Here is a 16488-nt window from a genome sequence, read left to right as displayed (position 1 = left end):
CCTAAAGAAAGGACTGAAATCCCAGATAAAACCAAACCTGACAACCTGCATCTAATGTTAACAGTAACAGAAAGTGAAAGAAATAGAAGTGTAATGCTGTTACACTGGGTGAAAACCACAGTTATTTTAGATCTTGTCTGAAGTTCTTAATCCAGGTTGCTTTAGACTTTACATTAAAGTTTGAAAAAGCGCTCAGTTGTGTTTTGAGAATTATGAGGTTTTGAGAATTATGCGTTTGAGCCATTCAGAGTTCAATAAAACCTATGCTTAACTGGGTTATGAGAAATTCTGAGTATGGGGTGGCTTTGCATGAAACAAGAGGTGTAAAAAGGGGTCATCACTGTGATTTCAAGGGCATGGGGTAAACCACAGCCCTGATTAACCAGGACTGGCAATCCTGTGTGCAGCCCCTCCTCAACACCTCAGCGTGTGCACAGCTCAGTGCGTGGCACACGCACAAAGAGCCCCCAGAGCAGCAGCACTGCCCAGTTTTTAAGGGAATTTGACTTGGGTGAGATCTCAGGTTTTGTTCCCTGCCAGCACACACCAGTCTGCTAAGAGAAAACAGCAAGTGAACAATGGGATGGATACCCAAGGGTCTGACAGCCTGAATTGCACTGGTGGAGGTGGGAGCTGGGCACTTCCATGGGCAGAGGAGTAATGCAGCTCAGAATTGAGCCTTCTCTCACCCACCTGAACCATGCCAGCCTTTACCATTAAAAAGGGGAGGTTGCTTTCCAAAGTGCATTTCCTACCTGCTGCCCGGTCCCACACAGCTGGATACTGTGTGTGAGCCAGGGCAGAGGGACAAACAAATCACACACTGAAGGCAGTCGACTTGGGGACTTCATCAAGGGCCCTGAACAACTGTGCTGCACTCAGGGGAAGATGGCATTAGGTTAGATAACAGCACAGCTGACCATTTATCTACCAAAAAGGAAAGCACTAGCAGTGCCAAGAAATTGTTCTCCCTTTGAGATTAATTTCTCTGCATGTTACTGCCCTAAGAGATTGTAGAATGGCATTTTTGCAGTGCATCTTTAGTTAACTACCTCCCTAAAGCCCACTGTCATTATTAATTCATTAACATTAAGTAACATTTATTAATTAATGTTACTAAAGTGTTTATCAAAGCATATTAGACCTAGTGGCCATTCATTTAATACAATGAACAGAGAAAGACTCTGATTTTAATTTTTTCTTTTTTAGTGCCACAGAGAAAAGAGTAATTTCTAAAAAGTAGAAAATAAAGCCTTTATTCTTTACTGGATTAATATATTTCCACATTGATGGATGCTTTTATTATTAACAGAAGAAATCTTGGAACTGTCTTTTCTTCCTGTTTTACAAAACTTGGTTTGACAAAAATATTTTTTGTGACAAGCAGCATAATCAGAATCTCCTGAAGAAGAGATCCTAAGAGATCCATAATACATCAAGGTATTACTGCCTCAGGAACAACAGCTTACTTGCTTCAGTGTATGCACACTGTTTCATTATTCCTAGATTATCTAGGAAAAATCTGTAAAGAAAGAAAACCTTCACAAGAGGACATGAAAGAACTGTCACCCTGTTAAATGATTTCCTTTATTCTGACTGCAGTAGAAACAGGCAGATGCTCACAAAGCCTCCTTATGCTGGTCAGACAGTAAGGCAGAACCTGTCTTCCTGACCACTGCAGGTAACACATGAATGGATAGGCTGAGGCCTGAGACAATTCTTGGCACCAGAGTTTCCATCAGAATGTAATACCAAAATATTACTAACAAATAAATCTACCCCTATTATTGCATTGCTCAGCTGCAGCATTTGTTCCACCACCTTCTAGAGCAATGACTGAGTGAAGTCTGGGTGTCTGATACCAGTAATTTATTAGAGTTGTTAACAGGTTACTATGACTAATGAAATGAAATTATGAGTCAGAGCCTTCCCTAGAAACTTTTAGAAAAAAATGCCCACGAATACACATAGCTCAAAAATAGTTTTGGTTTTTTTTTCCTCTTTTTGTCCTAAACATAAGCCATGCTTTGGATGCATATTTACTCTTTGCCAAGAAAAGAGCTGTATCTCCCTAGAACAGAGTGAGCTTGGCAGAATGCTTTGCCTGTGTCCTTCTCGTCTAATATTTAGGACCTTGTAAATGGTTTTAAACAGCTGATTGCTATAATTGCAAAATGGTGTCACAGAATGCTGGGTTGGCATAATTACAAAATTAAAACAAGCCTGGTATTTGCATTTCCCTCAACAGTAACATCCACTGCATAGCCTAAACATTTTATAGTACATGTTTTTGAGATATGGATGCTAATATGTAAGCTCTGACAAGAAAGGAAAATAGGATCAAAGTGTTAGTGCAGCTGACCAGTGATTAGCAAATGTTAGCGTTTGCACTTCAGATTTGTTGATGCTAAGAACTTTTAACAGGTTCATATTCCTAAACCAATGGAGGAAAAACCAAGAAAAATAAATCTGAACTATTTAGCCCATATGTCATACGTTTTTTAGCTACAAGAGCTCCACTGTCTTTGATAAAAGCTTTTATTTGAAGTCAAAAAGAGATTACTGGCATAACATAATTTAAGTGATCACATTTTGCAAGTTTTCACTAAGATATATAGAGAGATCAAACCTCCAACTCCGTATTTCACTTCTGTAGTCTTGCTGTAGAAAAAGTTCAGTGAGTTATTCCAGTATTACTATAAATAAATTTGGAGGAGTACCAATTAAACTCGTAAAAAATGTTTAAAAAGCAAGCTTTTGAAGAATTTCTTGCTGTTAAAGAACATTATGTAAATAGGTCAAAACAAAGGAAAAGGAGCATAAATGACAATCTCAATACACAATAAAAACAGAATTTTAATTTTCTGATTCCAGAACACTGAAATAATGTGATATACAAGTTTAAATGGAGCTTTCTGTAAAATTCAGCTGGAGGGAGAAGGAAGGAGTTTGAGCAAGCAGTGAGAACAACTAAAATATACATATCTATAGCTTCCCCTTGCTTGTGTACCTAAGGTACATCCTTTTATGTCTCAGAAGGATTTGATTTCACAAAACAGTGTTTCCTGAGTGATCTATTTTGGATGTTCTCTGCAATTTTCCAAGAACTTTACAGGACAGATTATTATGAAATCAAGTAGCCATTGTGATTCCTGTCAAGGTCTGGTTGTTACAGCCCTAATTTACTTCACACAGGATAAGATATTTTGCCTTTAACTAGATACCCATCAAGTAATCTCACAGTGTACCTGTGTAACCCAAGTATTTAGGCTGTGGCTGTGTACAATTTAGTAGGGTAGAAGCCAAAAAGCTTCAGACTCCCAGTATTCGTGTCTATGGTTCAGCAGCACACACGTCTTCTGGAAAGGAGCTCCTGAGCTTTGGGAGAAGTAACAAAAGTTATTGCTGTGAATGTCACTGTTAACCTGCCTAGAATATTCCTTACAGCAGGCAAGAGATAAGATCAGTTCTGCAACACCTTTTTGAAGATAATGAAGATAAAATAAGCAACAGGAAATTATCCTCCTATTTTTATGGGACCAGAGAGAAAAGAAAAATCAGGCTCAGCTGCACAGAGCCAAGAATCCTTCAGGGAAGGTTTCCAGAGCACCCTCCTCATCTGTATGCCTCCTCTGAAGCCATACTGTAACCTTTATTTTCTAAACAATTAGAGCTGAACCTTCTGCTTTCAGAATGTGGATTTACTACCATAAATATGTGTCCAGCTGCATACAAATGTTTACAAACACACACAAATTGTCAGACTGAGCACAGCCCTGTCCCACCAAGAGAAGACCTCTGGGTCCTTGCCAAATCATGTCCAGCTGCATACAAATGTTACAAACACACACAAAGTGTCAGACTGAGCACAGCCCTGTCCCACCAAGAGAAGACCTCTGGGTCCTTGCCAAATGAAGGTGGAAACCATGCAGGTCTCTTTGCTGCTGTACTTGAATGGGTGCTGCCACAGCCTAAGGAGAGCAATAGCACAAACAATACTTCAAAAAAACAGAGTCAAAATTCAATACAAAAAAAGGATTTGGCCACTGAAAATTGGCTTTCCACATGACCCCATGCTTGGAAAGACAAGAAACAGTAATTGGAATACATATGACTTCTTTGTGGAAGTGTTATGAAAATGTTCAACTATTTTTGTGTCAAGACCAGCTGAACAGAAATATTTGTTATACCAAAAACGCACCTTCTTTTCCTCCCACCCTTCACTCTTGAAAAGCATTTGTTCAAGAAAATCCTACAAACATCAAGCAGCAGCTTTTTTTGCGGTAGGGGCAGAAAAGGAGATTTAGACCCAGATTTGGTTTGTTGGATTATTGTTTTTTGGTTTGGTTTTTTTTCCCCCCCCTTTCTCCCCTGCAAGGTGAATGCTTTTATGAAAGGACAAAGTGCAACCACAAGAATATCTGAAGATCACAGTGGGGGAGCCTGTGGCTGCTTACATTGCTTGAAAACTATGTGAGTATATCCTCTTTACGTTTTTTATCATTACTCGTAATGTGGTAGTCCAGCATACAATAGGCCATTTGTTTAAATCACTGATGTGAATAGATTCTGACAGAAGGAAATTATTTATTTTAGGACTATGCTTCTCCCCATCAATTTTTGCCCTTCACCTATTGTCTTCTCATTAACAGATAAAATATAAAACAAAATATTTCTCATCTTTGGAATGTAGCATATGTTTATTATAAAAATAAAGATCATATTATAGCCACTCCATTCACATAAAAAGCATCCTATAACCTTTAATTGCAGTTTCTTCTATGTCAGCCCCTGCCCACTAAATGCAGCTGTCTACGCTTTCATAAGTAAGACTCATAAAAAGCCATTTCACAGAAACATCATTGCTGAAACTTATGATTTAAAACAGGCCATTACTTCAATATATTCTATTTAGCATTATAAAGACCATCTACATCTCAGGAGTTGATAATTGGCAGCAATTATCCACCTTATTAACTGCTACTATATGGGAAAAAAACCCCAGAAAATTTAGATTCCCGCATATATTGAACTTCATGTCATAAGAAAACTAAGGCTGACATTCTTTTATGGGATGAAGGAGGATCATTGGGGCACAATAAAGAAAGACTAAAGTAAACTAAAGTAAACTGCTACATCCTGTACAACCTCATCCATTTCAGCCATTGTAATTCAGTAGTCATGTATATCTACATTTTCAGCATTGTTTTTTATCACTCAAAAAGTTTCAATCTTTTGCTCGCTGAGAGTTTGGATTACAATCATCCCTTATTTAGATGTGTCTCTGTCTGGAAGGAACAGGAGTTTTCTCCCACATTTCTGATGAGGCAAAAGCTAGCTATTTTTTCCTTACTTATATGCACCAGTTCTTACACTAGCATCTTTTAACAGAAGGATGCAGGATCAGTAAGATGTGCCAAATTCATTTATGCGAAGCAACTCCATTCACTAAAATAAGTAAACCAAAACCCCCATAGTTAATATTTTCTATTTTGTTCATGTAAATAAATCTCATCACAAAATCAAGTCTAAATGAAGAACAAGTAAGTAATTCAGTTTAGATACAAATATACTAAAAATGAGAAAAATTTGCATAACATCTTAGCATTTTGAAAGATTTTACAGGAGGATTACATTAATATACCTAAGCTACTTAAAGGAGTGATTGAACTTTTCAAAATGCAAACATATTTCAAATTGAACAGACTTCCATTTGCACTACAGACTTGTTGCACCACAGCATTTCAAAGTGAGCATGGTACCATGTGTGACTTTAAAGGAAAAACTGAAAATGAAAAGTCAGGAGGACTCCTCAAAACTCCTTCCCCAAAACTGGATCACAAACAAAAGCAAGCTTCCAATAATGTGATAGATACACAAACCTTTTCACAAGCTTGGTCATAACAACAAAACAAGGACATAAATATTGTTCATCAATTTCTTTTTGTGGGAGAAGGAAAGAGACTCTTAAAGTAAAGATAATTATCTTTTCACTGTAATTTACTGCACTCATTGATCAACGAATGGAAAACAATGCTTGCTTTTGTACAGTTTGTGGAGTCATATAGTATTTCTGGAACTGAGAATTTTCTCCATAACACATCTATTTGTTAGTCGAAACAAATTCTACTAAAGCCAAGAGAGAGGCTATGTTGCTTTGAATGTTTTTTTCTGTATTTAAACATGCAACTTCAAACAGCAAGTGCTGGTATCAGCTTTAAACCTGAAATTAACCTTTTTGTCAATATTAGTGCCTACAGTTTTTTTCCCTATTATACAAGCACATGGGTAACATAAGAGACCAGATATCACAACCTGAACTGCTGAAAGATTTTATTATTTATCATTACCTGTGTAAGTACTTTCTGAAACAAGCTGAATTTAAACTTCGCATTTTCTTATGTTTTTTATTGACACTATTAGGATGAAAGATAAACAGCTTGATTTTTTACAATTTGAGATTTAAGCAGATCAATTAAGCCTTCAACCCAAATGACTATCAGACAAATAAAAATAATACCAGCTGAAATACAAGCAGACTCACCAGTTCTGGTTTGTACTAAATCTTGGGGAGTCAGGCAATGGCTGTACCACTTTTTTTATAGCCAGAGCACTCAGCACACCTTGTCAGCTGAAGTGGCTATTTCATGTCCAAACCATGATCCTCAAAAATCAACTTACACTGAGTATTGCAGTGGACTGCAGATATGATACCCATGATAACAAACTGTGCCTCAAAATGAGGTACTGGTAATGCTGAAAGTGGAGATGTGTGCTCTCAAGAGCACTGCTCTGATTTATGAAAAGCTGCTGTTCCCAAAACAGATTCTCTCCATAAAAATCCATGCCACACATCTTATCTTATAGGAAAGTTTTGGCTGTAAAGGATCAGAACTAATTTTTAAAAGAGCTCACTTTCTGTCTCAGCAACATTTTATGGCAATTGTTTTGTGAAAGCACAGGTTGCTATCCAGCCTCCAACAGCAGAAAAAGGGGGAAAAATTAAAGAAAGCTTGCTTTTAGTGCTTCTTTTCTTGCTTTGTCTACTAATGTCTGTCCATTAAATAATCTGTTGAGCATTTAGAAAAAAATTCTGGTGCTGGGATCAGGTAATGGAATGAGAAGAGAGTTCATCAGCAGGAACAGCACAGTCCCAGCCATTCTGGCACCCAGTTTGCCCAGTTCAAAAAGATGGGAGCCATGGCACCAGCAACTGCCTTCTCTCTGTGCATCCTGATCATCACAAAGAACATTAGGGAACGTTTATTCTGTACATCCACCCAACTCAGATATAATCTCTGGCTATTATCCAAGAATCACCTACATCTGCTTAAATTCCCCTCACAATCCTATGGATTTTAAGGCTATTGTTTTTGTAGCTTCAAGATAAGAGAGCACTGCAAACTTGGAATTCACACAAACCCTACCAGCACAGCCAGCCGGAAACAGGTTTGGGTTTAGCAAGAACTGCTTGGGAAGCCACAGCAGCAACACTGTTAATGCCTCAAACTAGCCACACTCTTGTGGACAGAAGAAATCCACAAATAACCCATCAATAATGGAAATAACCATTTCATAATAACCAGATCTCATATCTGTGAGATCTGGGGGGGGGGGGGAATCACATACTATAGAGGAAACTGTTTTTAAATGCAGTTATTATGCAAGAACATTGATGGAGCCGACTTCTTCTGAACTTCAATTTGCATTAAAAATATGTAATTTAAAATATGTAATTTTCACTTATTCTTGACAATTACTTAACTGAAACTTGGTGTTTTTTTTGGTTTTTTTTTTTTTTTTTCCTAGGGTATAAGAATGGAAATGTCAGGAGTGTTACTATGAGTAAAATAAACAGATGACAGCATTGAATTCCTCTGTCTCCTCATGTTCTGAATCATTATTAGGAATCCACACTAATTGCATTTCATTTTGCCTGACAGCTTTTATATGATACTTTTTTCTTGTTGGGGTAAAGAAAACAACACACAAAATCAACTGAACAACAAAGCAAATGTCTTTGAATACAACGAAATTCCAAAAATTTAGATAAGGACTTAGTAAGAAATTAGTAAGAATCTTTTTATGAAGAAATGAAAACAGATAAAAGTTAATTGAGACCCCTCAAATACTCTCAGGAAACTGAGGATACAACTTCACACCTGATTGTAAAGGTAAGATGCAGAAACTGCCAAGGGCAATATGAAATAGTGACAGAGCATTTCAGCATTCTGGGTTCAAGTCCAAACTCTGAGAAAATATCCAGTAAAACACAACTGGTCTGTTACTAAAACTTGGCAGGCTGAGCTTCAAACATTATCAGAAGTAATTAGAAAAAAAAAAAAAGGAAAATAATTACACAGTCTCCTAGACAAAACAATCTACAAACTCCAAGTTTCTCTCTCAATTGCGATAAATCAATCCTCAATTAAAGAATAATGAAATGGTTTCTCAAATGATCTGGAAGAAGCTTGGCAACACTATCAAGCACCTGAAAGGTGCTATCTGTTGATAGCAATGTTACAATTACCTACAAAAGGAAACACATCAGTGCTTAAGGAGAGCACAGGCTATGGGTTTAAGCTTATTTCCTCCTGCTGTCAGGGTATTAAAAGATCTTTCATCCTATTTTGCAGCCTTTGTAAGTGTATCTTCCTTTTGTGGTCACATGCTGATATTCTGGACTGCTTCTCTCACCTTGATTCACCCGGCTTTAACAAACAAATGCACTGGACACACAGGGATGCAGTGATGCTGGCATTTCATGTTGGTCTAAGTAAGAACATTTCTTTTATTTCCAGCTTTGATATTGGCACCAAAGCAGAAATTCTTGCTATATAAACTAAATATTTACACTCAGTCCAAGTGAGGTTACACCTACTTATTCATGCAAGGGCTCCATCTCAGTGTGTGCCACACTTAAGAAGAAAACATGGAAAACAAAGAAATGTCACCTACTGAGTATTTTCTACCTTACAAACAAATGGGGGAAATATCAACAACGCTGTCAGTAAAAAAAGCTTCACCCCTAATGCTCCTTCTACAGACATATGTTTAATCATAAGCAGTTCATGAAAAGAGACTAAGTGAGCCAGAGGAGCAACATATATAACTGAATATTTAGTGCTTTGATATTCTTTTGGAAAGCATGCCATTTCAGATTGCTACAAATCCAGAATAGTTTCTTACAGCTAAAAATATCCTGCTGCATGAGATATTTCAAACATATTAAACACAGTTTGAAAAAAAACAATAGCTTCTCCAAGAATAAGAATCCAATGAATATATAAAAAGAAAAGTCACTGATTGTTAGAAGTTCTAAAACCCTCCAGCACCTCTTTGGAGTGTGCAGGCAAAAAAAAGATAACAGAATACGTATTTTATGTTTATGTATTTATATGTGTGAGTGTAAAAACATCCTGCAATAAAAGATATATGAAATTCAACTTCAGCCTTGGAATGCAGTAAGCTCTGTAAGTACCAATCAAGAATGCTTTGCTCCATACATCTTCTAGAAGGCTGCTCATTTTCATCTAAGTAATTCAGGGCAATGATTAAGTTTTTCTTTGTATAATTCCTAATACTCCAAAGTTTTACAGGGCATTTATGTCTCCATGAAATATAAGCTAAATTACCTACCTTTCTTCCTGCTAAAAGCACGATTCATGTTGATAAATCTACCCAGTCAATGATGCTTCTGGGTTTGGTTTTTTCCTCCCCACTTCAACCTGCAGAACAACACACATAAGAAAGCAGAAAATCCCATTGTTATTATAGTTGAAGTTCTATCTATCTTCATATTAAAGACACTGCAAATGACCTTAAAAATTCTGAAATAATTCTGAGAAAGCAAGGATGTGCTTTGCTGAGGAAGAAATTTCAGCATTGAGAAGATCTATGTTCAAAACACCCAGAGGTGCTTCATACAGAAAGACATTTTAAGGTTCCTTTAAGCTGTTCTCCCAGAGATTTCAGAGGCACAGAGCAGGTGGCATTATACATATAGATAAAGACAAATACTACACACAAATAGGTTGAAAAGAAAGCTTTAAAATGAATGCTGGCTACAAGACTCCATAAAAACACCCAGTTCACGTTTGCAGTGCCCTGTTTTGTGCCATTTAGACTGTCAGATTATTTCAAGCTAGGTTTTCATCTTCACATGGGCTTGACACTAGGGAAAAAAAGTAAAAATGACAACATATAGAGTCTTCTTCACTCAGGAACTCAATACTGATAAAATTGTCTTCTATCAGTGCTACTGATAGAAGACATTTTCTTCCAATTTCCTCCAATTGTACAATAATTTCTGTATTTTCTTCCCTTAAAAACATGGATCCACTCTTAAATTATTTAATTTTTGATTCACAACACTATTTTTGAATTTTATTATTTACCAACATAAAAAACCCAATAAAATCCACTACACCCAGAACTATTCCACACCATCCCATTCTGCAACACAAAGTTTCTACTTTTACAAACACATGTGAAGATATTGCCATTATAACTTTTCATTCTGTTCAGATCTACCAAGCAGAAGTGTCACCAGTTCACTTTTCATTACAAAAAGTTTTTCTTTCTCCGCTCTCCAAGCAGTCCAGTCAATTAAAAAAAAAAAAAAAAAGGAGAGTAAAAAAACAAAATAAAAAGACTTTGCTATCAGATGATTTTTTTAAATTAACTGGAACAGTAATTTTGCTTTGAGTAAAAACAAAACTTAGGCCAGTGTTTCAATATCAGCATTAAGATAACAAATTCATTTAAGATACTTTATGCAGCTCATGAATGCTTCTTGTGGTGCTTACCCCTCTTTTGCAAGTAAGTTCAATATTAATTAAGGCAATCATATCCAAATTTTCATGTAAATATTTGATACTTTTCAGATTGGAATACATGGGAGATTACTGCTAGGGGGAAAAAACCCAACAAACAACAAACAAACTGAAACAACAAAGCCTCAGTTTTATTTTCCACTAATCACTGATGCAGCAGGACTTCTTCTCCACACAGTCCTGTGAGAATGAAGGAGCAATTCCTCTTTAATTAAACTCAATGCAGCCTGGATATAAAACCAACCATTTGTTCCCTATAGCACAGGTACCAGATCACTGTTTTACAGATTTTACTGAGCATTTAAAAAGGGAGGGCAGGACACAGTCAGCACAGGCAGGAGTTCCCCATGCAGTTTCCATGCCATGATTTTGATGCAAAGCCCAGATGGCATTTGGTGCCCAGCAGTTCAAACAGCAGGGCTGGGGAAGCCTCACCCAGCCCCAGAGCCATCCCTGCCCTCACTGTCATCAGCACCGCACAAACGCTGGGGGTACACGGGGGGCAGTGGAACCAAAAAAAAAAAAAAAAAAAACCAGACCTGTGAGGCCTCTTGAGCCCCAGGAATGGTTGTAGCAGCATCCCTGGAAAGGGCAATGGCATTGCTGGGGGAATTCCAACATGCATCAGCATCTCCACAAAAGCTGAGAATGCACGAGTAGCTCTCCTGGCAGGGCAGGCAGTGTGGGGCTTTCACCAGGGTAAGTGAAGACAATAAACTCAGTTGGCATAGAGTAATAGGGAAGAACATGAGAATTCCAGCTTTTTAAACAACTACAAGTGTGTTTGGCTTACAGGTTTAACACAGGAACCCTATTAGCTATGCTTCGGATATATAAGCAGTAGCACAACTTTGTTCAGGATGTTCACCCTCATGAGTTACCACAGTCAGTTTTGAGTAAAAAAACTTCCTTTCCCCTCTAAGATAGCTCTGGCAGTTGTCTAGTTGTCCTCCATGATGGGATCATAACATGCCCTTTTTCAGAATGCCTTTTTTTGTGTATTCCTGTCTCATCCAAGAGACTGCTAAGGAACATATTTGAGATGGTTACTGCATAGAGCATCTTCTAAATAGAAACTCTGCAGGCACAGGGCAGCTGGCCGGCCACATTTCTAGAGCTCACCATTCAAGTATTTTGTTTAAAACACAGTGTAACTAAGTATATGTTTCTTCCTCATGAATAAGGATATATTACCATTGAAGTAATTTATGCTAATAAAAGCCAAAATTTATTGACTACTTAGCTAAAAATGGCCAGTATTGCCAAAACAATGTTCATAATTTCAATTCCAACAAAACATCAGTAGAACAAAACACAGATGTGGTTTATGCATCAAACGATATCAAAACACTTAATCAGTGTACTTCCACTTCACACAGATGTTATTAAATAGGGAAACAGAATTATCTACATGTAACTGCATTTACAATTCCCTCAAACTCTGATATGAACAACACCATCAACCTCTCAGATGCTGAATTAAATGCTCCATAAAATTTTTCTATCAACAAAAGACCAAGACAAACACTGCCAGGTTCATTTCAATCTCCTCAGTGTGGCCAACCAGACTGGTAAGTTTTCCATCAGAAAAGCAAAGTTATGTTTAGGCATATCCTGCAATATCTTTGTCCACAATATTCCAATGACAAAGAACAAAACTTTTAGGAGCAAGCAAGCTGTTCTCTGGTAATGGAAGGTAGGCAGGTTTCTTGGCAGAAAACAATTGAGTTTCTGACTAATCTCAGCACACCAAACCACTGGAGCAGACCAGTCTGTTAAAAGCTTGTAAAGATCCAAAAGGAAAGCAAGTCAAAGAATCCCATTCTGGTGCAGGGAGCCCTGTGGACAAGGGGAGAGTCCTGCCTTTAAACACTTTACTTGCAAGGTTAAAGCAGTTGTAACAATCAGAGGCATTAGGGAATAGGAATGTGGACCAAGCCATTCCATTACTCATCACTCAGGAAGACACACCTAGGTAAAGAATGTTTCTCCACCTTACTCCAAAGAGTTTTCTTCAGCATTGTCCAGAAACCAAGCCCTCCTAGGGAATAGAAAACTTGCACAGGATTCCACAAAGCAGTTAAATGAAAATTTGTGAAGACTTCTGACAGGAACAAAGGAAGGAAAATCTGGGTATTTCCTCCAGGACAGAGATTAAAAAAAAAAAAAAAAAAAAAAAAAAGAGAGAGAGAGAAAAGGCTTAGAAAATAATTTTATTACACTAAAATATTCCCGTGACAGAAAAACACCCTAAGCAGGAGACATTGACACCCACAGACCGAACACTGACAGGCATATGTCCTGGGCAGGTGGGTGTTTAAGCAATCACAGAGAAAGCAAACACCATCTCCTTTTTTCTTCACTAACCCCTTGGTTTTCACCAAGGGGGGGTCTTGTCACAGCAAGGAGGAAACTGCAGCATGGCAAGGGGAAACAAGTGGCCTTGGTGTTGGTATTTGTGGCCTTGGTATTTGAATGGGGGAGTGCAAGGGTGGCAAGATTTGAAGCTGAGATTAGTGAGTAATTACTTTTTAACACTGACGGTCACGTCGGTGGCTGTCTCCTCTGCCTTATGCAGCAAAGACAGTGAACAATGAAGTGGAGTGGCAGACTTCCAGCTGCCAGCACAAGGGCCGCAGCCCTCCCTGCCTGCTGAAACAACACAACAACTTCCACACAGGCGCCTCCACACGCCTGTGGGCTCCTTCAGAAGCCTGGGGTTTGATGTGTTTTCTAAATTTAGAGCTGTCTCAGACAAGCCAAGAGAACACACGTAAGAATGGAAAAAAACAAGCCATGAATGTAACTCATCTCCTTTGTCTCTTATTTCCTCTTAGAAATATTCCTGAGGACTTATTTGGGGTTTTCTCCCCAGTCAATCTCTTTGAGTGGCATGGGCTGTAACAATTACCTGGTCTTAGTCTTGGATTTTATGTTTCTTTTTCATTCCACAAATAATTATAACAAAACCTCCTAAAAAAGTCCGACATGCACCCAGCCACTCCCTGTAATAAAAAATAGAATCCAATCTGTCCCCTTCCCTCACACACAGAGTTTCCCCACAAAGGCAAATTTAGCTTCAGAAGACATGAAGATTCAGACTCTTCCCCCTCTCACATCCCAGCCTTTAAAGCACACTGGGTAACATTCCTTAAAGAATGAAGCACAAAATGTCTTAAAGCCTGTTTTGTAAGGGCTGCAGCACACAGGAATGTGTGATTCATGGACTTGAAATGAAACTTAGGCTTATAAAGTTATTTCTGAAGGAAAGATGAGAAACTGAAATATAATAACAGCTTTGTGAGTACTTGTTTGATTTACACTAAAACTCCATGAAAATATTGCCCTAATATAACATGTTGTAAACAGAGAAAAAAAATAATACAAGACTTCATTAAGTAATACACAAACACAAGTAAACATCTTAATATCAGGAGGCACTTTCCCTTCCATTTGTATGAAGGTAACTAAACATTAACTTGCCACAACCCTTTTTCCTCTGAAACTGTAAAATCATTAAGAAATGACACATCAATGAACATATTTTGGTGCAGACCCAAACCTGTACTGTCATGCTAGGAGAGCAGCAAGCACTTTCAATCATTGTTATGAAAACACATGAGCCCTTTATGTTTGCAAACAATAATACAACAGTCTGTAGGGCTGTAAACCACAAGAGAATTTAAATATAATTTAGCAGTACAAAAACTTGCAGGAAAAATAACTTAAAACCGACATGGCTCTATGGGCTTCACCAAAATTGAAAATCTTGCTGCCAAATGAAGTTCTTAGCCTACACTTGTGCTTTACAATTCACAGAAGCACAAATGAAGTATGAAGGAACACATTCAGTCACCAGGAAACTTTACTTTCAAGGTTTTATTCATTGACACATTTTCAAAAACGTTTATTAGCCAGAATCAAATGGCAGCCATAATTTCCTCCTGGAGGTGAATCTGCAGAAATACAAAATTACTTCTTGCAGTTTTTCTGCTTTGCAGAGGATGGGGCAGGGCAGACTGGAAAAGAGCTGGTCTTGTATCTAAAATTCTCCTCTACCCACCACCAAAGCAGGCACTGCTGTTGAGATGACAGAATTCCCCATGGTTCAGAGCCCAAACAGCTCTGCTGGCCCTCAAGCCTGCAGTGTGTGAGTGAAGTGCCAGAGGTGTCACTGGGGCTCACCTCGTGTGAGTGAACAGAAGACAGAAATGAACTGGGCTAACACCAAAACAGCTGGAAGCCACAGCCCTAGAAAAGAGCTCACCTTCCAACATACTGATTTCCCTTCTGTGAGTGGAATGGGCAGGAACACCCCAATCTGAAGGCTGAAGACCTTCCTGTGGTCTGACTGAGATCACCCTGCTCTCGCCAAGCTCCTGAACCCACCAGGAAGGTACAAGAGTCACACATGCTCTATATTTTCTTCCCCTTTCTCAAGCAGTATAAGCCTAGCACTGTTGTGGCAAGTGCTTTCCAGCCTACAGCAAGAAGTCTTTCAGACTGCAGGTAAAGCATTTCTCATACAGTAGATCTGCCAAAAAGTATTCGCAGAAACCAAGGACAAGGAGACAGTAGTGTTTTGCTATAAATATAAATATCAAAAAGAGGCCAGGAAGCAGAAAATCTGTATGAAACTCATGCATTTCATAGCAGTTTGCACAAAACTTTCCTAGGTGATTTTTTACTCTTCCATTTCCTAAAGTAGTCTGTTCCTTTCAACAGGAAAAAAATGAAAATAAAGATGAGTAAACAGGTGACAAGGAGATATAACTCAGCTGACAGCAAAAACAATTCCTTAGGCAAGGTGATCACTAACTTTTGTTTTACAGCAAGAAGAAATATCAACATCAATACGTATGACAAGAATAAACTTCAGTATTGAAATAGAACTACGAAGAAAATGCATTTATAATTGTTGCGAGCACCAATAAATCCTCAGACAAGTTGATAATGGAACAACTTTTAAAAACCTCAGACAAATAGAAAATGTACTTGTTCCACAAAAATAATTCTCTAGATGGCTTCTGAAGCATTAGGAACAATGTAATTTTTTTAAAAAATTGCACTTCTCAGCATATTTACTTGTAAATAATTTGTTTTATTATGCTTAATTATGCTGATACATATTAGTGGATTACACGACTCATTGAGCAAACTGCAGTTTATACTACCCAAACAAAAAAAGTCATTGCAAACAGAAGAGCATCCTCTTCTGCAGAAACCAGTTCTATTATTTCTATTTTCTATTATTTGGTTCATTATGACAAAATAACCATAACAGGATATAAGAGAGGAGCTTTCTTTTTCCTCCAGTCCACAAGCACCAATGAGTCAAATGTGAAGGATTTCAGCCTAATTCTTACTCCTCTGCAGAAGAACTTACAAATGTCAGATGCTCAGAGCCAGCAGACAGGCTTTATGTGTGTTCTCTCCCAAAGAGCTCAGACACGTTCATCTATTCCCAAAGGACAGACAGATGGCAAACATCCTGCAGACAAGAGTATTCTTTTTTTCACATCCCATTAGCCATTTGATCAGCTAGATGGAATCAGAACAAGATTTCTGCCTGTCTCACTACTTTCAGGCGGATGGTTGAACACCTGAGGAGCTTTGTGAGTGCTCTGTTTTTAACAGCAACAGAGTTCACCAC

At 38.0% G+C, this 16488-nt stretch overlaps 1 protein-coding gene across 5 annotated transcripts in view; it reads right to left on the bottom strand.

The window, feature by feature from the left end:
• GULP1 (GULP PTB domain containing engulfment adaptor 1) overlaps positions 1-16488 on the bottom strand; it is a 141820-nt gene that overhangs the window by 63192 nt on the left and 62140 nt on the right. For all 5 annotated transcript variants that reach the window (XM_041487568.1, XM_041487569.1, XM_041487567.1 and 2 more), the window contains one exon: positions 9640-9728. In XM_041487568.1, coding sequence (XP_041343502.1) covers positions 9640-9667 — 28 coding nt within the window. In that variant the 5' untranslated portion in view covers positions 9668-9728. The remainder of the gene's footprint in view (positions 1-9639; positions 9729-16488) is intronic.

Source organism: Pyrgilauda ruficollis, unplaced genomic scaffold (genome assembly GCF_017590135.1).
Source record: "Pyrgilauda ruficollis isolate IOZ18807 unplaced genomic scaffold, ASM1759013v1 scaffold81, whole genome shotgun sequence".
Classification (NCBI taxonomy): domain Eukaryota; kingdom Metazoa; phylum Chordata; class Aves; order Passeriformes; family Passeridae; genus Pyrgilauda; species Pyrgilauda ruficollis.
This window is presented reverse-complemented; position numbering and strand designations above follow the sequence as displayed.